The 23,589-nt window shown below is 45.4% G+C and overlaps 1 protein-coding gene across 2 annotated transcripts in view; it reads left to right on the top strand.

Annotated features, from left to right (window-relative positions):
• The first annotated feature begins 927 nt into the window (after nucleotides 1-927).
• Nucleotides 928-23,589, top strand: part of DCAKD (dephospho-CoA kinase domain containing) — a 47,680-nt gene continuing 25,018 nt past the window's right edge. Inside the window, exons 1-4 of one of the 2 annotated variants that reach the window (XM_088470745.1) lie at nucleotides 928-950; nucleotides 7,997-8,110; nucleotides 9,857-10,060; nucleotides 19,482-19,569. In XM_088470745.1, the coding sequence (XP_088326871.1) occupies nucleotides 7,999-8,110; nucleotides 9,857-10,060; nucleotides 19,482-19,569 (404 nt within the window). In that variant the 5' untranslated portion in view covers nucleotides 928-950; nucleotides 7,997-7,998. Of the gene's footprint in view, nucleotides 951-6,551; nucleotides 6,624-7,996; nucleotides 8,111-9,856; nucleotides 10,061-19,481; nucleotides 19,570-23,589 lie in introns of those variants that run through there. The other variant, XM_088470744.1, reaches the window with a different exon arrangement.

Genomic DNA, 23,589 nt, shown 5'->3' with positions numbered 1-23,589 from the left:
AAATATGAGCTGCCAGCTTTCAAATGCCTTCACAACAGCACATTACGAGCATCGCTAGCAATTCGTCAGTAATCAAATTATAGTTTAGGGCAGAAGTTGGCAATGCTGCTGTAAATCAGGTAAAACCTGTGAATCTATGAAGAATGACGGACTAAACTAAGCAAATGGCTTCTAAGGTAACAGTGGTTTCTTAGGCTGGGTCCACACTTAGCGGCCCGCAAATGCGACGCCCGATGGTGTCGAACGATATATCGGGTGGGTGGTACACGCTGCACGATCCGGTGAACAACCGCCTGATATATCGTTTACTGGCACCATTGACCTTGCTGACTTCGGCAGCTGGGTCACTCCATCGGCCGTTGGACCGACCCCGATGAACGACCCTCGGGAGTGTACGCATAGTGGGTACACACTAGACCAGGGGTTCCCAACAATGGTCCTCAAGGCACACTAACAGTCCAGGTTTTAAGGATAGCCATACTGGAGCACAGGTGACTTAATTAGTACCTCAAGTTATTTTGATTTAACCATCTGTGCTCAAGCCTGGATATCACTAAAACCAGGACTGTTGGTGTGCCTTGAGGACCGAGGTTGGGATTCACTGCACTAGACGATGTGCCCGATATGTTGGTCTGATCCGCGGGATTAGACAACATATCATCTAGTGCAGTGGTTCTCAAACTCGGTCCCCAGGACCCCGCACAGGTCACATTTTCCAGGTCACCCAGCAGGAGCACAGGTGTACTCATTACTCACTGACACATTTTAAAAGATCCACAGGTGGAGATGATGATTTCACTTGGGAATCTATGAGGAGACATGGAAAACATGCACTGTTTGGAGTCCAGAGGACCGAGTTTGAGAACCTGTGATCTAGCGTGTACCCAGCTCTACAATCTATAACCATGTCCCACCGAATGTGTAATAAGATATATGTATTAATTATGCCTGTAAGTAAACTGAGGACAATTTTCTTTTTTAATTGTTAGGCATTAAGAAATAATAATATGATGAAACAAGGGGCAGTAATTCACACCTAAAATTGTGAGCAGTGTTGTATACTATAATCCACAAATTAGGTTCTCATTACTTTGTGCTATTAAGAAACCTGGGGAATCCATACAAACATTCCTTTCGTTTGGGACACTGAGATGTCCCATGAGATATTCATTCTGCATTATTCTTTATTGCCATTTATTTTTATAGTGCCAGTTAGTTATGCTGCACTTTACACAACATTTTTTAAGTATTTGCTTCAGTCCCTGCACCATTAGAGTGTAGTCTAATTTCTGTCACAAATTAGGTTCATTCTGACAGAGCTAAATAACCTACAATGTTTTTGTTCTATAAATAATTCCTGTCACTTTCTAATTTATATAATAATGCATTAGAACACAGGTTCTCAAACGCTGTCCTCAGGACCCCAAACAGTGCATGTTTTCCAGGTCTCCTCACAGAATCAAAGGTGAAATAAATCTCTCCACCTGTGGATCTTTTAAAACGTGTCAGTAATGACTACACCTGTGCATCTGCTGTTACCTGCAAAACATGACCTGTGTGGGGTCCTGAGGACCGAGTTTGAGAATTACTGCATTAGAATATTACTATAGAAATATTTGTGTTTATTCTCTTGAGCAGCAGGCTTCAGTTAGGGATGACATGGGAAAAACGGCAATCAAATGGTTGCCAGGCTTCCAACATCAGTGATGTGATACATTGGCTACTAGCCATTGTATCAAACCATTTGATTTTGATGGTATGACTATCAATGTATACTTTGTTCACTTACACAGAAGCAGTCGGAGCATCGTCTTTGCGCACATAAGCTGAGTTGAGGACACCACTTCCGAGTGTAAACAGCTGAATACAAGGCTGTCAGCTATTGGATGGGCATTGGAAAGCTGCATCCAATTGCTGGCAACAATTGAAACCCGCAATTCGATGGAAAAAGTATTTCCATCGAATCGGGAACAACGATGGTTGACAACCATCGGCTTCCGATGTAAATCCCTAGCTTTAATACAGTCCTGAATTTTATGACAATGTCTATATTCATCATTTTGAAGGGGTGTGGCCTACAAGAAAACAAGGTGGTTGCTTCACATAATGGGGCAGCATAGGCTATGAGCAAAAATCATCCTATAAAGACATATCTCTTGAATCCAGTGACTCTTACAGCTAATTGAAGCAGTCCTATAGTGGGCATCGTTTGATAAATAAGGACATGTTTTCAGTCACATCACGGGGGGATTTAGGTGGACCAGAGACGTGTTCTACTTTGTCCTGATTTTCCAATTGGGAAATTTGGCATGTACAGTTGTCAGAACAATGAGACTCCACAAGTCTCATAGCTGGAGATTTGTCAGCCTCACACTATGGGGGATATTCAATCACCCGTGGGGTTTTCCCGCGATGGATGTAAAAAATCCCTGTGACGTGGGGAAATATTCAATTAAATAGCGTTATTTCCACACCAAAAAAATCAGGATTCAGGCACGCATAAACTGCGGAATCAATGTTTTTTTTCCTGCGAGCGAACACTATTTTGTGTTTTTTTTTTTATTTATTTGGATTCTACCTCGCAGCTCCATGAGTTGCGAGGTTCAGTCCGACTGCAGGGACTCGCGCACAGAATAATCCCGCTAATTAAATACCCCCGGCATGGCAATTAGGCTAATTGAATACCCCCCTAAGAGATGTTATTACACAGTTATGGTACATACACACGTAGCGATCAGCCAGCGATACGATATCGCTGGCTGATCGTTATGCACCCTCCCTGGTGTGCTGGATGATCGATATCGATCATCCAGCACACCACCTACTCACCGACAATAGCGACCCGCGATCAACAATTGCGGGTCCCTATAGTAACCTGCTCGATATCTAACAAGTTGACCTGCATGCACGGCCGATGGACGATATCGCTATCGTCCATACGTGGCGGCGCATCGCTGGTCGATGGTAAGTTGGTAGGGACCATTTAAATGACCGATTTGAACGGTAACGATAATATCGATATCGTTCAAATCAATCATTTAAATCGCTACGTGTGTACACACCATACGAGTCAGGGATTTCATGAATATTCAATCACTGGACATTTATTATGAAAGTGGATGCAGCAACTGGCTGGTTCTCTGTGGGATCATGCACTTTCCTTCAGATTCCAGAAGGAATTTCATTCCTGAAGTACAGCGAGAATAACTGGTTTCACCACCTTTTAAGACCATTTGTTCCATCGTCATTTGAAGAGATCTGGAAAAAATTACATACATAAACTGATATTTTCAGGTTCAACAATCCTCTAATACCCCTTTTACACCAGAGCAAATACCTGGTACCATACCATATACCATAGGCAAAAAAGTTTCTCCAGCGAAAGGCAGGAGAAAAGAAGTGCAAAATCTATATATTGTAGTACAAATGTGGGGACTTGGGGCCTGATGCAGACCTGGTCGCCAGCGCTCGCAACCGGGTCGATGGTGGCCCAGAGCGCATGCGTACGACGGAGCCGGCTCCGTCGTGCGCATGCGCAAGACCCGGATAGTGACGGGCAATCCGTCGGTCCGGGTCTCGTACCAAAGGGCGTGCTGTCGATGTTGAGTGACAGCACGCCCCCTTTGGTGGGCGGGCCGGGGGAGTGGCTGCCCAAACAGAGGCGTTCCCATGTGAACGCCTCCGTTTGGGGGCGGCCCCACTGACATCACGAGTGATATCAGTGGGAGAGACTTCGGCTCTGTTAGAGCCGAAATCTCTCTGGGGCTTGCGGGAACGAGACCCTACCACAAGGGTCTCGTCGCAAGCCCGATGGTCTTGACCATCATGACCATCTTCCTGGCCGCTCGTTATAGCTGTGGGTGGTCACCCACAGCTATGGGAGCGGCCAGGACGCCGTTCTAAAAAAAAAAATAGCCCGGCCCTGATTCAGAGCGAGCGCTCTGTCAGAGCGTCCGGCTCTGAATCAGGGCCTTGGTTCAGAACCCTTTGGACACCCCCCTAATGACTAGTTAGTAAAAAAAAAAAATTATCTTCATTCACCCCAAAAAAGACACGTCATTTTTGGAGCGAAAATTTAAAAAGTGTTGGAAAATGGTTAAAAAGTAGGGTGCTAGGTATTTTGGGGGGCTATAAGGTTGAGACAGGTGTTTTTAAGGTTACAGGAAGCTGCAGCAGGTGTATTTTTGAGATTTTTTTTTTTTTAAATCTTCACTTTAGAGACACCAAAATATACTACTACTCTGCTATATTGATTTCCAGGGTCAGAGGGGTTTTTTTTTGGGCACAGACTGATTTCCCCAAAATATGCTGTCCTTTTCACTAGTATTGTTATTAAATACATTTGCCCATCCAAGGTTTTCGCCTGTTTTGGAATTGAATACAGAGATAAGCGGGGACAGGCATGGCGAAAACATCGCATCCAAACAGGCGAAATCATTGCGCTTTTCACCGACCTCGGCTTTTCGCGGCTAATTGAATTCGCTCCTTAGTCGTCAAATCTAGATGGGGCGTTCTCCTATCTTTATGGTAGATATGGTTAACAAATATCAGGAAGCACCAAACAACTGTTCATTCCATGGCTCTCCACTATGGTTTAGCTACTATAGGTACATGGGGTGCGGCCGCTACAGGGCCCGCCTCCCCTGCACCAAGTTCTCTTCTTACAAGGCTCCACATGCATCACAGAGAAGTGTTTCCTGCCTGCTGCGAGGGACGGGCACAGCACACCACCCAGCAGCCCCGTGCCCGGCCGTCTCTCCCTGCATCCAGCGCCCCCAAATACTGGGATAGATGTATGAAGCAGTGAAAAGAATGGAGAAGTGTGCCAGTGGCAACCAATCAGCTTTGAGGTTGCATTTATCAAGTACATTCTATAAAATGATGGATAGAAGCTATTTGGTTGCCATGGGTAACTTCTACACTGGCTTCTCTACTCTTTTCACTGCTTCATACATCTACCCCACTCTTTTATCTATCCCAGCGCCTGGCCGTCTCCCCCTGCATCCAGTGCCACTCTTTATCTACTCTGTAAGGTAGGTGGGTGGGGGTGTGCTAAGTCTGCCTGGCAAGGGAAGGAAGAAGTGCTAGGTGTGCCCAGTAATACCTCTTTTCCACCAAAAACCCAGGTCCGACCTGGGTTTTTGGACATGGTTCCAACCCTGGTCAGACTCCTTTACACTGCACCTTTGATCTGGGTTACTCCCAGGTCAGCCCTGTTCACACTGAACTCAGGTCTGCCCTGCTAAACCTGTGAGGTCATAAAAAGTGGGAGGTGAATGCTCCACAACCACCAATCCACTCATTTTAGGCATGATCCAGATCAGATAACCTGGGTTGCACCGTTTACACTGCAGCATTACCTGGGTCCAACCCTGGTAGCTACCTGGGTTGGATTGCAGGGTCACTTGACCCAGGTTATTTTTCAGGGACCCTTTTACACTGAGCTGCAACCCAGGTAGACCCAGCAAAAACCCAGGTTTTTGCTCTGGTGTAAAAGGGGTATAAGAGAGAGGGGAGTGCTAAGTGTGTCCAGGAAGGGAGGATGGGGGCCTTAAAAAAAAATTTCAATGGGGCCCATGGCTCTCCCCTACCTGGCAAGAGATGGCAATTAATAGTGGTAATTATCGATTTTCCACATTTGATATCCAATGATTTCATAATCGATAGAGAAGTTTCAAATGTTTCTTCACTATCCATTTTTTAAAGATATTCTCTATTTCCTGATTGGCTTCGGGGGCCAGCAAGCCCCTCATTAACCCATTTTGTTCCCTCTGGACTACAGATTGAGCAGCTGCCAGCTAACAGGCACACTACACAGCACTCAGCAAGCTGCAGGGAACTGTTTTGCACTATCACATCTGTATCTCAGTGACAATTGGGGATTCAGATGTTCTTCAGTGAAATAAATCTATAAACAAGAAAATAATGGACATACTGCAACCAACATAAAAATTGTTTGTCTAGATATTTTTCCCCAGATGTAAAAAAATAACGAAACAATATTTTTAATCCTATTCCCATCTCTATACCTGTCCCCTAATAAGAGTACCATACAACAATTAGATCTCATAGCAACCTCCCTGCACCCCCAGTCCCTTTTTTTTTTTAAAGAAAAAAAAAAAGCATTTTCCTTGACCGTGCCTGGTATAATTGGTTACTATGATATTTAATGAATTATATGCATAATTATTCTTTCTATATTTTACGTCCACATCTGAATATATAAATAGGGTGGAGTTCCATAAAAAAAAGCAACTCATGCAGCATGGTCACCACCGTCAGTCACACTAGAACTAGTAGTAATCCCCAACTCCTCCCCCCTTGATCTTTGTCAGCGCTCCACCCGCGACCTTTTTACCACACTGGCCGTAGATTGGCTGCACCACTTGTAGCTTGGCCTATCAGCAAAACCGACGCCTTCTGCCTCCTAGCAACTAGTACATTACTATTGGGAAGAGGTCAGACAAGTTGGGCGGAAGTAGGATATTATACCCGGAAGTTGCATTCAACTCGCCAGTACTAATGCCTAGTAAAGGGAGCGTCTATTTGTAGCCAGTAAAATGACAGCCAATAGGAGAGCACGATGGGAGGAGGTGACTGAATCGAGGGCTGGCATAGGGCAGGTAGTATAAGTGGTCCGTGATGTGAAATGAAGTAGAATGATTTAGACCACTGGGGGACGGTTATTTCTGTGACGTTTAGTGCATTGTTTAGACGACTTTCTTCTCTTTAATATGTCTTGAAAATAAATGGAAAGTGTAAAATCACTGTAGCCCTGATATCACCGCTAATGTTTTGTTAATGGACAGAGAGGCATCGAGCATTTACAGCGAGCTTTCCAGAGTACATAACACACTAGTATCTGTACCTGTCATGATTCTCTCTGAAAAGTCAATATGCTTATGTTACTGAACTTACACTTTGAATTACAGTGTTTCACCTCGTCTGTGAATATGCACTTTTTCATTTCTTGTAATAAAGGTGTAGTAACCTGTCATGGAGAGACCTTAATTTATGGCGGGCACATACTTCCGAGATGGTTTTGTTTGTTTATTTTTGGGGGAGTTTTTTTCTCTCCATTGTATATTTTAGTGCACACTCATAAATTTGCAAAGGGTGAAAAAAGGGATGCTAAGAATAGCTCTTATTCTTGCATTTATATAAATCTAAATTGAGGTGTGTACACATTCACAAACAAAGTGAAAGTTTATTGTAGACCTTCCACTCCTATACTCCATGAATGACTTCTAAGGGGGGTTTTGTATTGGTAATAAAATAAACATGTAGTGTGTGTGTATATAAGCCTGCACTAACTGCATCTGGATCTGATCCACAATTCTGGGGTGCATCCTCAGTTTAGCAAAGAAATCTGCAAGGCTCACTGAAATAGCATATAAGAAAGAGGGCACTCATCAGGTCCATCAAGTGAAAAAAAAAAAAGTCCTTTTAATGACATGCCACCTGTATCAAACAGTAGAAATGTGACAACATTACGGTCCCTTGTAGGACCTTTGTCAGGTCAACAGCGCTACAATAACCACCGACCATGAAGTAGAAAAGCAAATGAATAATAGATGTCAACGTTCTTATATCTTATTGGGCCCTACCGGCAGTTTGATACTGGTGGCATGTAATTAAAAGGGCATTTTTTTTTTTTCACTTGATGGACACGTTGTGTGCCTTCTGTATTATATATATATTAGGGGTGAGCGGGTTCGGTTTTACTCGGATTTACTCGGTTCTTATCGCCACTTTACCGCAAATTCGGATTTATTATATTGGCTATCCAAAACACATGATAGGCGATAGCCAATAAAATGCCGTTTAAAGATCCAAGTAAATCCGAGTAAAACCGAACTCGCTCACCCCTAATATATATATATATATATATATATATATATATATATATATATATATATATATATATAATATATATCAGTATTTGCACATATGCTCACAACGAAACATACTTCTGGTTGGTTATTTATCACTGCAGCAATGTTCCTGGTGGGCCTGTCAGGAGGGATTGCATCTGGTAAAAGCAGCGTTGTGTCAATTCTTCGAGAACTGGGATGTGCTGTGATTGACGCAGATGTCATTGCCAGACAGGGTATGTACCAAGTCCTCTTTCCTGTGCATAGGACACAGATAATTTATAAAGATTACACACACCATTATGCTTGGTGAGTGGTTGGCAAGATGTACCAACTGCCTACACACAGAAGAGGTTGTCAATTTATGACGGAATCAATATTTATGAAACTATAGTCTACCAATTTGCTTGGAACTAGCAACATCACTGCATTAATTACATATGTGTCACGTGACCTCTGCACAATGCTGGGTCAGGGATGGACATCGATGACGGGATATTTTGCCCTGATATTGGTGTTGATATTATTTTCATTCATATGTATACTGATTTGACTCTAATAGTACATAGGATTTATAATAATAAGGAGAAGGCAGACTGGGTAAGCAGGAAAGTGTTATTATTACTGTAAATGCTGCTTCTGACACTTAATATTACCGCACCGGTGTGTTTGTCCGTAGTGGCAGCACCAGGTATGCCTATAGCAGTGTGAAGGAGTGGGTCTCCTGTGTGCATTCGCTGCTTATCAATATTTAAAAATATTGCTGATGATGCAAATTACCTTTGTGACCCTTTTAATTATCCAACCCTACTGCAAGGAGGTGACACAGCACATCAGATGAGTAGGGAGGGAATGTTCTCCCTCCTTCCTCTGCGGGTCCTGAATGTTCTCCCTCCTTCCTCCGCGGGTCCTGAATGTTCTCCCTCCTTCCTCCGCGGGTCCTGAATGTTCTCCCTCCTTCCTCCGCGGGTCCTGAATGTTCTCCCTCCTTCCTCCGCGGGTCCTGAATGTTCTCCCTCCTTCCTCCGCGGGTCCTGAATGTTCTCCCTCCTTCCTCCGCGGGTCCTGAATGTTCTCCCTCCTTCCTCCGCGGGTACTGAATGTTCTCCCTCCTTCCTCCGTGGGTCCTGAATGTTCTCCCTCCTTCCTTCGCTGGTCCTGAATGTTCTCCCTCCTTCCTCCGCGGGTACTGAATGTTCTCCCTCCTTCCTCCGTGGGTCCTGAATGTTCTCCCTCCTTCCTTCGCGGGTCCTGTGTCATAAGCCACAGCCCCTTATGAGGGAAAGTCAGCTATGAAGAAATCAGGAAATGAGTGTGGAGGAGCAGAGAAAATGAACTGTAGAGATTAGTCACATGTATTTAGCAAAAGGGGAGAATTAATTGAGAAGTGGGAAATGTTGCAGAGCGAGTATAATAATAGAAAAACATGAAAGGGAAATAGTAGGAGGGGGAAAAAAAGCAATTAAGATAATTACATATGAATATTAGAGCAGTTAGATGGAAATAAGAATCGGTTAGATAAAAGTATTTTCAGTAGATTTTTCAGTGAGTGGGGAAGGTCTGAGGGACATATAATGGCATAAGGGGAGGTGTGTGCAAGAAAGTTTGATGGGCATGTGAGGGACATTAGTGGTGCCTGAGGCATGTGGTGAAGTCTGGGAGGCATGTGAGGTGGTCTGAGGATATGTGAAAGCCATGTGGGGCAATCTGAGGGGCATGACTGTAGGTCCGGAGATTTTGGTGAAGTCTAGGGGTCCTGTGAGGAGGTCTGAGGTGCATATTGTGCATGCTGGGGGTGGTATGTGAGTGCATATTGAAGGTTGGAGAGCTGCAAATGTGGATCTTGAAAGATATGAAGTTGCCCTTCATTGATCTAGCTAATTGATGTATTCATTGCTTGGTTGAAGGATTGTGGAGGTGCAGGGTGATGTAGAGAATTGAGATTTCCATTTTGTTGAGTACTACTCTCCGTTTACTTATAGTGGTTCAGCTGGGAACTCCAGCCTACAGCCAAATTGTATACCATTTTGGAGAAGAAGCGCTGCTAGAGAGTGGGGAGCTGGATCGAGAAAAGTTGGGAGCTATTATCTTTTCACACCCAGAGAAGAGGAATCTCCTAAACTCCATCACACACCCTCCCATACGCAGAGCTATGTTGAGACAGACCCTGTGGTACTTCTTCCTGGGTGAGTGGATATGAACTGTCGCTGTTTGTGTTTAAAGGTATTATAAAGTAAATTATTTGTAAATCTAGCGCGATAACTAATGGGCGCCCAAAAACAATTGAATTGCTATATCAGACACCCATTAATTAGCGCAGGAAGAAAACATAATGGAATTGCCCCCTTCTAAAGAATAACACAATATGGAACTTAGACGTCACCTTGGATTTCTGTGATCCGTATAAGCCTGTGACTTTGTGGTGTCTAATCATTTTAAAAGATTTAAAATACAGGCAACATTATTTCATGTATTAACAGGAAATCCTAGTTTCACTTCACTACCCATTATTAATGCATATAAGGGTGTGTGTAATATATATATATATATATATATATATATATATATATATATATATATATAGTGTGTGTGTGTGTATATATGTTAATTTCCCTTGTATGAATAGTTTTTAGTATAATTTTATAATACACATAATAATTGCTCCAGCATTAATTAGGAATTATTACTAAACATAATGTACAACATTTTTAAATGTTTGTACAGAAGAGAAAAATACTTAGAATCAAAATACAAAGCATTTGGCCATGCCTGACAGTTCAGTATGTCATATTTTATTGGAAAAGCCGAACCCTAATAGAGAAATCATTTAGCTAGATCTATATAACTGGACTGAGAAGGAATTCTTATGGCATGGTGAGACTGACAATGGGGGACATCAGCACAACCCCAATGTAGGAATTTAAGTAGTAGGTAATTTAGTGTTGTCTACTAGGATCCTGTAGTAGCATAAAGCATTTTTGGATTTGTTTGTAAATACTGGAATAATATAATAAAACTCTCCCACATTTTTAGAAGCCTTTTGTATTTATCATTCTATGTGATGCGATGAATTATGTATTTTATTTTTTTTTGTTAAAATATAGCTGTTATGTTTGTGATGAAATAATGTTGTTGTTTTATCTTCTACCTTTATGGTGATAGTAACTGGGTGGTAGTTGCAGTTTTTCCAGGGTAGTAATAGCATTTGACATTGGAGATCATTGGCTGGCATGGATGAGAGCATGTTTGTGAACTCTTTAGGATTTTGAGTTTTTCTGCAGTAAAGTGGTTGTTCATAATTAGGGCCTGATTCAGAGATTTATGTAATCCGATACTTTGGTCGCAGTGCCCCAAAAGCTGCACCGTGATTGACATGCTCCTGCTGGAGACAGGGAACAGTCTAGAAAATTGGGCGTGTCGGCCCCATTTTCTAGGCATGCTGAAGCCAGTAGCTGCATCAGTAAACACAGCTTCACTGGCCCCGGCAACGTGAATTTGCCGGACATTCTGAGTAACCTGAGGGTTACTCAGATGTCTGATGTTCACACAGTTTATCCGATGCTTCTTCTTGGCCTTTGCATAATTTTGCACAGCCACTGTGTACAAAGACACAACATTAGCATAAATCTCTGAATCAGGCCCCTTTGATGAGGTTTCCCTGTGCGACTCCTGCTGTTATCTCTTTCGGAGCCAACATTACTGGAAGAAGGAGCAAAGAGTATTCCTCATAGGATGTAATAATGGTGCATACACACGGTCAGATTTTTCTTCAGATCTGAACGATAACGATTTAAAAAATCGTTCATATCTGTCAGTTGAATGATGCACGTTCCCGATGGTCAGATAACGATATCTGACATCTGATGTGTTTGCAGTCAGACTTGGGCAATTCCATTCATTTTAATGCAGTCAAAAATCGTTAACATTTTTGGTAAAATCGTTCATCTGACAGATCTGACAAATCTGACCGTATGTATGCTCGATTAGTCTGTATGGATACTATACACTTATCCGGGCCGGAAGTGTTCAAATTAATGGGGCACCTGTTTGCACAGTCCTGTTGCACCTGTTTGCACTGGACATTATTAAACACTGGGAGTCCTGTTGTGGAGCTTCCAAAACACTAGCTGTGGTGGATCAGTGTTCTCCCTATGCTTTATTTGTCGGGCGATCTGCCTGGTAAAAATCCCCCACCACCCGGCAGTAGAGCTGCACTGAGCTGCTGCTCAACTGCCGGGCGGAACTAGCGGCGGTGCAGCCGGTGCATTGCACCGGGGCCCGCACCCGCCGCTAGTGTCCCCAGGGCCCCACAAGTGTAGGGCAGACCGCAGTGAGTAGTGGTCTGCCCTACACAGTAACAAACACACAGCTACCAGCGGCAGCTGCGTGTTTGTCATAGCAGTGCAGCCAGCCAATGAGAGTCATACAGACTCTGGCTGCTGCGGCCACGGAGGGAGCTGGCTGGAGCTCACTCATGAGCTCCCATTCCGGCTCCCCCCGCAGCGGTTGATGGGAGAGACGTTATGACGTCTCTCCCATAGTGCAGGGCGGGCCGGGAGCAGTGGGCAGCGTCTGTCATTGGCTGGAGCGGGGATCAGGTAAGTTGTCTATTTTTTTTTTCTTTGGCGAGTGTGCGTTACTGTATAAATGGGGCTGCTACTGGGGGCACTGTATAAAGGGGGCTGCTACTGGGGACACTGTATAAAGGGGGCTGCTAATGGGGGCACTGTATAAAGGGGGCTGCTAATGGGGGCTGCTAATGGGGGCACTGTATATGGGGGCTGCTACAGGGGACACTGTATAGAGGGCTGCTACTGGGGGCACTGCATAAGGGGCCAGTCTGGGGGCACTGCATAAGGGAATATATTTAAGCCTGGTGGTACTGCATAAGGGGCCAGTCTGGGGGCACTATTTAAGCCTGGGGGCACTACATAAGGGACCAGTCTGGGGGCACTACTTCAGCCTGGGGGCACTGCATAAGGGCAAAGCAAAACTACAGGGGGCAATGCATAAAGGGGAAAACTACAGGGCGCACTGTATAAAGGGCACAAATACAGGAGGCATGGCATAATGGGCACTTTTGACTAAGAGCCAGTGGGGGAGCAGCCTGAGACCTGTTAGACTGGATTGGTAAGGGAGATGCCGCTTTTCCCGGCGCGCATAATTGCGAAGGCCCCCACCCGGCTACTTTTTGATGCCACCTGTCTGGAAAAAATTTCTGGGTAGAACACTGTGGATTATTCAAAGAGGCTAATTGGTTTAGTGTACAGTGCTGAGTAAAACTTGGCAAATCAAATATCACTCCTGTAAATTAATGGTAATTCACTTTTTTAGATTATAAATTGCTGAAGCTGTAAAGGGGTACTGGTCTTCATTAAAAGCGGCAATCCTCTTTTTGGCTTTGTCACCAGTTACAAATGTGTTGAGAGGTGTAGACTACTTTTTGGTGGGTTATTTCAGTGAGTTGGGTATGCGATTCTGCCACTGATAACACCGGTTGTCAGAATCCCGGCAGCGTAACCCCGGCGGTGGAAATGCCTATGTATAGAGGCAAGTATTCTAACCCTAACCGCTCCCGCTGCCTAACTCTTACCCCCCCTGCCCCGCAGTCTAACCCTGACCGTCCACTCCTGCATCCTATACCTATCCCTCCCCCTAGTGCCTACCCCCTCAACCTAACACTAATACTCACTATTGGGATCGCAGCCGTCAAGATTCTGGAGGATTGTCTGAGTTGAGATGCTGACTACATCCTCTTTCAGTCAAAATTAGTGCATGCTAGCTTTTTGTCTCTAGCAGCCTTTTGTGTGTTGTATTGGCTGGCGATATTATTTATAATCTCCCAATTACCTCAACATTTATTTGCAGAATTTAATATGGATTAACATCTTTACAGGGACATTCGAATTGTCACACTATCTTGGAGAACCCAGACCAAAACTTGATTAGATGTACTGGCATTTCATTCAAACACATAATCTTCAATAGAAAATACAACCGGGTGCGCTGCCAGCCAGAAAATAACCCCATGAATAAATGGAGCAGCTCACACATACAGGTTCTGCACCTGCTGAAAAGGACAATAGAAAAAAGTGGAGTGGGGCGCTGGTTTAATCAAGTGACCACATTAATAAATGCAAATGATTTATTGCAAAGATTAAACAGTTAATACATAAAATTCAAGTCTCTACACTGGCATGGTGATATAGTGTGGATGAGCAGATGGAAGGTGAAATAGTTATAACATAGGACCACTCCATGGTCCAGTAAATGCTAATGTCCACAAACAAGCTCTGTATGTATCCACTGTGGTAGTATAATGTCAGCAAGAACGTTGGAAACAATATTGTGAAAAGGAGAAACTAAATAACCGGAGAACTGTAATGATGTAGCCAGTACTCACACTGTGTAGGTAGCGTCAGGCTCGTATCTGGAGTGCACGAGGATCCGTTCCAAGCGGGGACCAGGCACACCACACTGGCGTGGCTGTTTCTGAGTGTGGTGACGGGAGCCGCTGACGCCCCCCTAGCGGCTATGCAATCTCCGTCTGGCTGGACAGGCTAGGTGCTCCGTGAGTGTTGGTATCCTTTCCGGCAAAGGGGTAATGAGCGTTCTCTCAGCTGACTCTCCCTGCGTGTGGATGGATATGCAGGGAGAATGACCAAAAGTGTCCGTGTCCAGTTAGGGGAGATCCCTTGACGTGTTTCTCAGGGCTTTAAAATTCCCGGTTTCATCAGAAGGCATGCCACTTGATTAAACCAGCGCTCCACTCCACTTTTTTTTTACATTATCTTCAATTACATGTTTGGGTGTTTGAGGAAATGTAAGCCAAGTTGGATTACATTTCCAAATACTATCATAGATGTTCTTTCTCAGAAAATGTTAAGACTTAAATGTGAATGGTCTGCGGCACCTACAGACATATTCCATAGAGAGTAGAAAATTTAGCAAGTCTGTGGAAAAACCATGTCAGATTGTGATAGCAAGCAATGAAAGACAGGTCCTTAAAATCAGAACATAAAATATTCAAAACCTGCATGTCTAAATTTGCCATAATGGAATACATCTGTAATTCTGGAGCAGTATGTTACATTACCGTGCTTGTTAAGCATGGTAATAATGTAAAAGAAACAAAAGTAGCCAGCGCTTCTAAACCAGAAATGATAGGAGATTACTAGGGCCTCTAATAGCCTGCTGCTTTAACCTGCTTATGAATGTATAACAAGCACTATATTTTTTACTTTGATGGAGGGTTCATTGCATAAATGGCAGTTCTGTAACCTTTTTTCTTTTATGGTAATAATGTCCTAGGTTAATAATTGGTAAAATGAGTAATACTGCCAGCTTTTAAAATATCTCTACAACTAAATGAATAATAAAAAATGGTTGAAAATATAACTTAAATATGTGTCTCCTGTATTCTACATTCTATAATCCCCCATAACACATCTTTAAATTCAGCAAAGTGAAACACTCCTTGCATATATAGAAAGAGTGGGGTGCGGAGTACTGTATATTTAATCTAGGACTATTTCAGAGCCAGCACTTTAGGACTTTAGGCCCCGTAATATGTGTTTCCTGATATTTTTTATATTTATGTGTGTGAATATATATATTTCTAAACACAGGTTCTCTTCTGATCTTGTTTATTACTTGGACATTCCATCAGAACATGGCAATTGGATTTATTTTTATTATTATCATTTATTTATATGGCGCCACAAGGGTTCCGCAGCGCCTTTACAAAATATATACACAATTACGTGGCCAAAGACTTACAGTACAATACAGTAGAATGCAGGACAAGGACATGGATAATATACATTGCTACATTAGCGACCATAACACCCACATAAGCAGCACAGCTTAAGCAACCAAGTGTTAGGTGCCCTAGTGGGGAGTAAGAAGTAGATGAAATTAAAGTAGGGAGAAGGACAAGAGGATAGAGGGCCCTGCTCATAAGAGCTTACGTTCTAACATTAATGTTAGTTAGTCTTAATTTATTAATTTAAAGTATAGCTAGTTTGCGCTTGTGTTGTTTATGAGGAATAGTAGATTTATAAACAGAGAATTACATTTTCTGAAATACCCAAATATAGTAATGTATATAGAATGTCATAACTGCTTTTGGTGTACATTGAGTGGTGATGTATCTGATGATTACTATGGTGACACCTAACCATTTGCATACAAGAATGCATTCCCTTAATCACAAGCCTGTCCTATATTTTAAGGCAGTTAAACCCGTTAAACCCTTTTGGGTATATTTACTAAAGTGCAGGTTTCTAGAAGTGGAGGTGTCGTCCATAGCAACCAATCGGGTTCTACTTAGTTATCTAGCACCGTCTAGAAGATAATAGAATCTGATTGGTTGCTATGGGCAACATCTGCACTTCTAAAAACCTGCATTTTAGTAAATATACCCCTTTGTGTCAGAATTTAGATGGATCAAATCTAGAAGTCAAGAAAAATAGGAGAAAAAGTAAAATCGTGGGAAGCTTCTTATTTATTTTAACTAATAACTTTACATCTTTTTTCATTAATTTTACTTAATAGCTCTGAACCCTTAATGTTTGTATATGTATATATTAAGAGCATTACCAGTATGATATTGTGATTGACACATTCTGGGTGCAAACTATTTTCTGCTGCGATGGATGCTATCTTTTGGGGATAAGGGTACTTGGCGAACTCTTGGTTCTATTTTGAATCTATGAGCAGATTATGATTGTTCAATTATATTTGTTTGCCTTTACCAATTATATTCCCTCCTATTGTCCAAATAACCTCTTCTAATTATTATTTTGTATACCCTCACTTAATATCTTTAAATTCAGCATATTTTCACTCACTGAAGAATAATAAACATGTGAAAACAGCCTTCTTGAAAATGTGTGAAAATGTCATTGAGCCTGTAGAGACACTATGACGATTTATCTCATGCTCTGGACTCGATAATATCAGTCTGAAGAAGCCGAGCAGAAGATTTCTCCCTATCCCAAGAGATTCTGAGGCACTATTATACAAAGCCCATGCAGATAAGAACATCCATTATAAGTTGGCAGAGTTGTTTGTAGTGTGAGAATAATAGCAGGTTTGTGCAGCCTGTGTGGGGGGGGACTATAAAATTGGAAAAGGGGAGACCTTTTCAAATGCAGATATCATTGAAACTCATGGACACCAGTGCAGTTTTTTGTATTCTGGATACAAAGATGAGGTGACCTTGAGGGGCAGTGGGATTTTATTGGCACTGATGTGTTTCATAGAGCTCATAAAAATATTATACTGTGAAACTACAGTAGTGTCTGAGTCTTTAAATGTAGAGTCTGGTAGATCATGCTGGGAATGTATTACACATTTGCTAGCAGACCTTTGATTTTAGATGCTTCTATTCAGAGATGGGACACCAAGCCTGAGTGTGGGGAGGTGTTCGTGACCAGGCATGCAAACAGTACTCTCCAATAACATTGGATTTCACCAATCAAACAGAATACCAGAAATATAAGCAGTACACCAGACCAGGAGTATGGGACCTCAAGCATACCATAAATAAACAGCTCATTGACCTGGCCCAAGGGGATGAACAGGTAAACTTAAATTAGTTAGGAATTACAGGGTCTACCGTGGGGAAGTTTAAATTACAAGTTGTTCCTGACAGACTTGTAGTTCCAGTATAGACTGAAAGCTGTTTTCTTTATTTTTTTGCCATGCCAGCATTTACTGATTATGATGTCATTTTTCAGGGAAATGGCTGATACTTATGAAAGGGATTATTAACCTTCAGAAGAGTGAATTCATTGTTTCATATTTTCTACTAAGCGATTTGTAATAGATGTTTTCTAGCTTCCATCTGTGCTTTTTATCTCTCTCTCTGTAGTCATATATTCAGGGCACAACCTCCCTTTTATCAAGGTAACAAACGTGTTACCTTGATAGAAGGGCGGTTGTACTTTGAAACGTCGGAGTACATGGAACAATAAGATACTTTTTTCAAGACTCCAAGTGCCGTCACCTCTTTATTTAATCACTATATATGTTTTTTTTATACACTGGCGGGCACTGGAACAGCTTCCCACCACATAATATAAATATATAGTTAACCCTATAATAGAGTATACAATACATGTGTAATGTACCTACATCTTTAATATTGTTTAGTTAATTTGTTGGTTACATTTTCAAGTATGTTGGTTCAGCCCAGTGGCGGGCTGGGCCGGGGGGCAGGGTGCGGCAGTCTGTGTCAATGTGACACAGACTGCACCGCGTGTGTAGCGCTGACCGGACGGAGTTCGGTCAGCGCTACACAAGTGACAAACACACAGCCGCCGGCTCCGACAGCTGTGTGTTTGTTTTGATCAGCAGCCAAAGAGAGTCTGTCAGACTCTCATTAGCTGCTGCTGCGCCCACTGCTGGAGCCGCTCCATCTTCCTGCTCCTGCAGTGGGCAATGGGAGAGACGTCATGATGTCATATGACGTCTCTCCCATAATGCAGAGCGGCCCGGGAGGACAGATGGAGGAGCTAATGGCAGTGGCGGGAGCGGGGATTCAGGTAAGTGTTTTTTTTAATTTAGTTTTTTATATTACCTGTGTCTACTGGGGGGGGTCTGGCACTACAATGAGGAGACCACTACTGGGGGCACTACAAAGGGGAGGACTACTACTACTGGGGGCACTACAAGGGGGGTGGAGGACTACTACTACTGGGAGCACTACAAGGGGGGGGGACTACTACTAGGGGCACTACATAGGGGGAGGGGACTACGACTGGGGCACTGCATCAAGGGACCGCTGCTGTGGGCTCTATATAAAGGGCAATACTGGGGGTACTGCATAGGGGGGAGACTACAACTGGGGCCACTATTTAAGGGGCATTGCATAAGGGTTACTACTATTGGGGGCACTGCATGGGGGGTGGACTGCTACTGGGGGCACTATATAAGGGGCACTGCATAGGGGGTACCACTATTGGGGGCACTGCAAAGGGGGTACCACTATTGGGGGCACTATATAAAGGGCTTACTACTGGGGGCACAAGGGGCACTGCATAGGGGGGATCACTACTGGGGGCACTGCTGGAGGCCTGCATAAGGGTGTTTTCTCCTGTGGCACACGGGGGCACTGCATATGGGCACTACGACAGGGGGCTGCCCCTAATCTTTATTTTTACCTTACATTAATCCCATATGGACCCGCTTCCTCCCTGGAACACTTGAGGGGGGGCGGCGCCGTAGCACGCACGTTCTTCGGGCACCCTGGCTACACGCTACTCCTCTGCCAGGGCCGCCTGCATGCATTTGCCCCCCAGGCTAAAAGTTGCCAGCCAGCCCCTGGTTCAGCCACAAAATGGCTGACACCACTTTAAAGTAGATGACAGGTTCACTTTAAATTGTTTCCATGTCGAAGGACAGGCTAGTTTGTGTTTGTGGGGGAAGGTAAGCAGTACATTATTTTATAGGGAATGTATAAATTGCTGGAGAAAGAAAGCCGGTAAATTGTGTGTGGTTAGGATTTAACAATAAAATACTTCTTTATGAGACTGTTATTTTAATTTTATTCTGATGATGTGAGATTTGACTTGCTAACATTAATATTTAATAATCCCACAGGCTATAGGTATGTGATCCTTGACATCCCATTGCTCTTTGAATCGAGGAACCTGACCCGCTACATGAAACACACCGTGCTGGTTTACTGGTAAGAGAACACTGTAGCTTGGAAAAGGGCAATTATTAAACTGTTGTTCTTGTAAAGCAATGCGGAATATGAGTGCGCAATATAAATAACAGGTAATAAATAAATAATAAAGAATTAGCCATCGAGAATGCATACTCCAGGACAGTTTATGCTGGACTCCAAAATGCAATGGACATTCCCAGAATTTATAAAAAGAACCATCTTCACACACTCCGCATATGTCACATGGTGGGTCCCCGCTGGTCACATGGTCCTGAGTCCCCAGGCAGGGGGCTCCCTGGGGACTGGCTGCAGCGTGGAGCCAGGTACTGAACCTGCGCTTTCCACTACCCCCTGGGACAGCGGACCGCAGTAGAGCGGTAGCGCTGCGGCGTCCCAGGGGTTAAATGCATGCCAGGGGAGCGCGCCTTCCCTGTCTCACAGCCGGCGCCTCCCCCGCTGCACACAGCCCTCTCTGCACTGTGCTGACTGGTCCTGTGTCAGCGCTCCTCCCCCAGGCCAGCTTCTCTCTGCTCCTCGGCGGCCATCTTCTCTGCAACGCATGGTGAACGCTGCTGGAAGTCTGGAAGGAAGCATCGTGGTCTGGGTCCCCCCGCATACCTCTCCTCCGCTGTGGCTCAGGTCTGTGTATGCAGCGCTGTGTCCTACCAGGCCCTGTGTCTGTGTAGTTGAGTGATCAGTGCTGTTAGTGCAGGAATTGTTATTTCTCTGCATTGTATGTGACTGTGCTAGCGCTGCCTGTAGCTTTTCTTCTCTAAACTGTCAGCTTTATTACTGTCCCTGTTCTTTCTGCTAAAGCCCTTGCGGTGCGGTGCTGCAGGGTGGTCTCTCGCCTATTTAATACTTAATTGGTGAGAGAGGTCACATACGTGGTGCCATCATGTCTGAAAGTGATTTTCCCCTCCGGCTACAGTGTACCACGTGCAAAGTACCGTTAGCGGAGGGGGAGGGTAGCGCGGAGGGCCTTTGCCGGCAGTGTTTGTCCATGGCGCGGCCTATTACGGTTACAGCACCAGTACAGGAGCCGCCCTGGGCTTGTTTCGCTCAGGCGTTAACAGCTTTAGTGGGCCAGTTAGCTCCGCAGCCCGCGTTTACTCCGATGGGTTTGTCCCAGCACTCTGTGGTGTCATCACCCATGCAGGGGTTCCCACGACAATTGGTGGTACCCCACAGTCTCCCTATTTCCCCGCTCCCGGGTTCTCAGGAGCCAGCGTGGGTTAACTCCGACGAGTTCTGTACAGCACTTGTCGGATGTGTTGCAAGGGGAGTCTGTGATGCGGCCTCATAAAAGGCCGGTGGCGTCTCTGTCCGCTTCTTATGAGGATGACGAAGGGACGTCTGATGATGGGGAGATTCTGGATCCTTACGATCAGGAACCTCTCCATACTAAGGACGCTGATGCTAAGTCCAAGGTATATATTCCTGGACTTATTCGGGCGGTCCGCACAGCCTTGGTGATTGAGGACGAAGTTCCCCCAGCGGCTAAATCTAAGTATGCCTTTTTCAAAGATGTGAAGGGCGATGCCACAGTCTTTCCTCTTTCGGGTCAGTTGGTGGACCATTTAGAGGAGGCGTGGAAACAACCTGGCAAAAGATACCAGCCGCAGAGACGCCTGGCGGTGGCTTATCCGTTCACGGATAATTATTTTGCTAAGTGGGAATCCCCTCCATAGGTGGATTCTCACGTGACCCGTCTTGTCCGTAGTGCCACATTGCCGATGCCATCCATGTCCTCCCTTAAGGATGCTACGGACCGCAAGGTAGAAATCTGCCTGAAGTCCGCTTATTCCCTTGCAGGGGGGGCAGCACGGCCGGCTATGGCCATTTGCTGGGTTGCCAGAGCGATGGAGCGCTGGGCGGATTCATTAGAGGCTTCTTTTGAATCCGACTGTCTGGCCGAACAGGCGGAGTTGATTGGCAATCTCCGTGATTCGGCCACCTACATCAACGAGGCGGCTCTAGACATTAGTACTCTGGTGTTTAGAATTTCTTCAGCAGCGGTAGCTGCTCGTCGCACTTTGTGGCTGCGATCCTGGAAGGCGGACGCAGATTCCAAGAAAGGTCTGGAAGCGTTGCCGTTTACCGGAGAAGTTCTCTTCGGTCCGGATCTGGATAAGATTGTGGCCACGCTGGCGGCAGCCAAATCTGCTTGTCTCCCGTCGGCCGCTGCTCCTTCTGGTTCTGGACCATCGTCCTTTCGGTCATCTAGGGCCCAGGGCAGGCCCAAACCACAGTCGTTTCCTCGACAGGCTGGCCCTAAGAAATCGGTCAAGCCCCGGAAACAGGCATGGAGTACCAGACGTCCGGCCCCCAAGCCAGATGACAAGCCTGCGGCCTGACGGTCCGGGTCTCCCCTTGGGGGATCCCAGGGTGGGAGGCCGCCTGCTGCAGTTCTCCCGGTGTTGGTCGTTCACTACGACAGACACTTGGGTTCTGGAGGTGGTCTCCCACGGGTACGCCCTCTCCTTCCGGCACAGACCCCCGGCTCGATTCTTCACCACGGGTCTACCATCAGACCGGAACAAGGCTACGGAGCTGCGGAAGGTATTGCACACTATGCTCCAGGCTGGAGTTATAGTGCCTGTTCCTTTCTCCCAGAGGGGCCAGGGTTTCTATTCAAATCTATTTTTGGTACAGAAACCCAATGGGTCATATCGTCCGATTCTCAACCTCAAAGCACTCAACAAGTCTTTGCAGGTCCCGAAGTTTCGGATGGAGACCCTACGGTCCATCATTCTGGCGCTGGAACCTGGGGACTACATGGTGTCATTGGACATACAGGACGCTTACCTGCATGTCCCTATTCTTTTGCGCCATCAAGAGTTCCTTCGGTTTGCAATCCGCAGCGACCACTTCCAGTTTCGGGCGTTACCTTTTGGCCTGGCGACAGCACCACGTGTTTTCAACAAGGTGATGGCGGTCATGGCAGCTTCTCTGCGGCTGCAAGGAGTCCGCATGTTGCCGTACTTGGACGACCTGTTATTGGTGGCAGGATCTCCAGAGCTCCTGTTACACCACTTGGACCTGACCATTGCACTGCTGCAACGGCACGGCTGGCTAATCAACTGGCAGAAGTCCACTCTAATCCCGTCTCGGAGGATTCTGCATCTTGGAGCCTTATTGGACTCGGGACAGCAAAGGATCTTCGTGACGGAGGACAAGATCTCTGCTTTACAGTCAAGGGTGCGCAGTTGTCTGCACAGCCGCCGGGTGTCCTTACACTCGGCGATGAGGTTACTGGGCTCCATGGTGTCGGTGTTCGACATGGTGGAATACGCCCAGTTTCACTCCAGACCTCTGCAGCACCTGATCCTGTCCAAGTGGAACGGGCTGCCTCAGTCTCTGAAGTTCCAGACGATTGTGCTCACCCCGGAGGTTCGCCTGTCCCTTGCGTGGTGGTTAAAGACGACCCACCTCAACAAGGGACGTCCGTTCTGGGTTCCAAGTTGGGTCCTGTTGACAACGGACGCCAGTCTTCGGGGCTGGGGAGCAGTTTCGGGTCCACACTTGTTCCAGGGCAGGTGGACGCCGACAGAAGCGGAGCTTCCAATAAATATCTTGGAACTCCGTGCGGTCTTCAATGCTCTCCTGCAGGCACAGCGGTTTCTCCAGGGTCACCCGGTGCAGGTCCAGTCGGACAATGCTACCACCGTGGCCTACATAAACAGGCAAGGAGGAACTCGCAGTCGGGCGGCTCTCGTAGAGGTCTCTCGGATCCTGGTTTGGGCGGAGCGCAATCTTCCGGCCATATCAGCGGTCTTCATCCCGGGAGTGCTAAATTGGGAGGCGGACTTTCTAAGTCGCCAGGACGTTCATCCAGGGGAATGGTCCCTGCACCCGGACGTTTTTCAACTACTGGTGGACAGGTGGGGTCTTCCAGAAATCGACCTCATGGCGTCCCGGCACAACAACAAGTTGCCGGTGTACGGGTCTCGCACAAGAGACGAAGGGGCGTCTCTGGTGGATGCTCTGTCCGTCCGGTGGACGTTCAGGTTCGCATACCTATTCCCTCCGGTCTCC

The sequence above is a fragment of the Taudactylus pleione genome, unplaced genomic scaffold, assembly GCF_031769625.1.
Source record: "Taudactylus pleione unplaced genomic scaffold, aTauple2 ptg000102l, whole genome shotgun sequence".
Classification (NCBI taxonomy): domain Eukaryota; kingdom Metazoa; phylum Chordata; class Amphibia; order Anura; family Myobatrachidae; genus Taudactylus; species Taudactylus pleione.
This window is presented reverse-complemented; position numbering and strand designations above follow the sequence as displayed.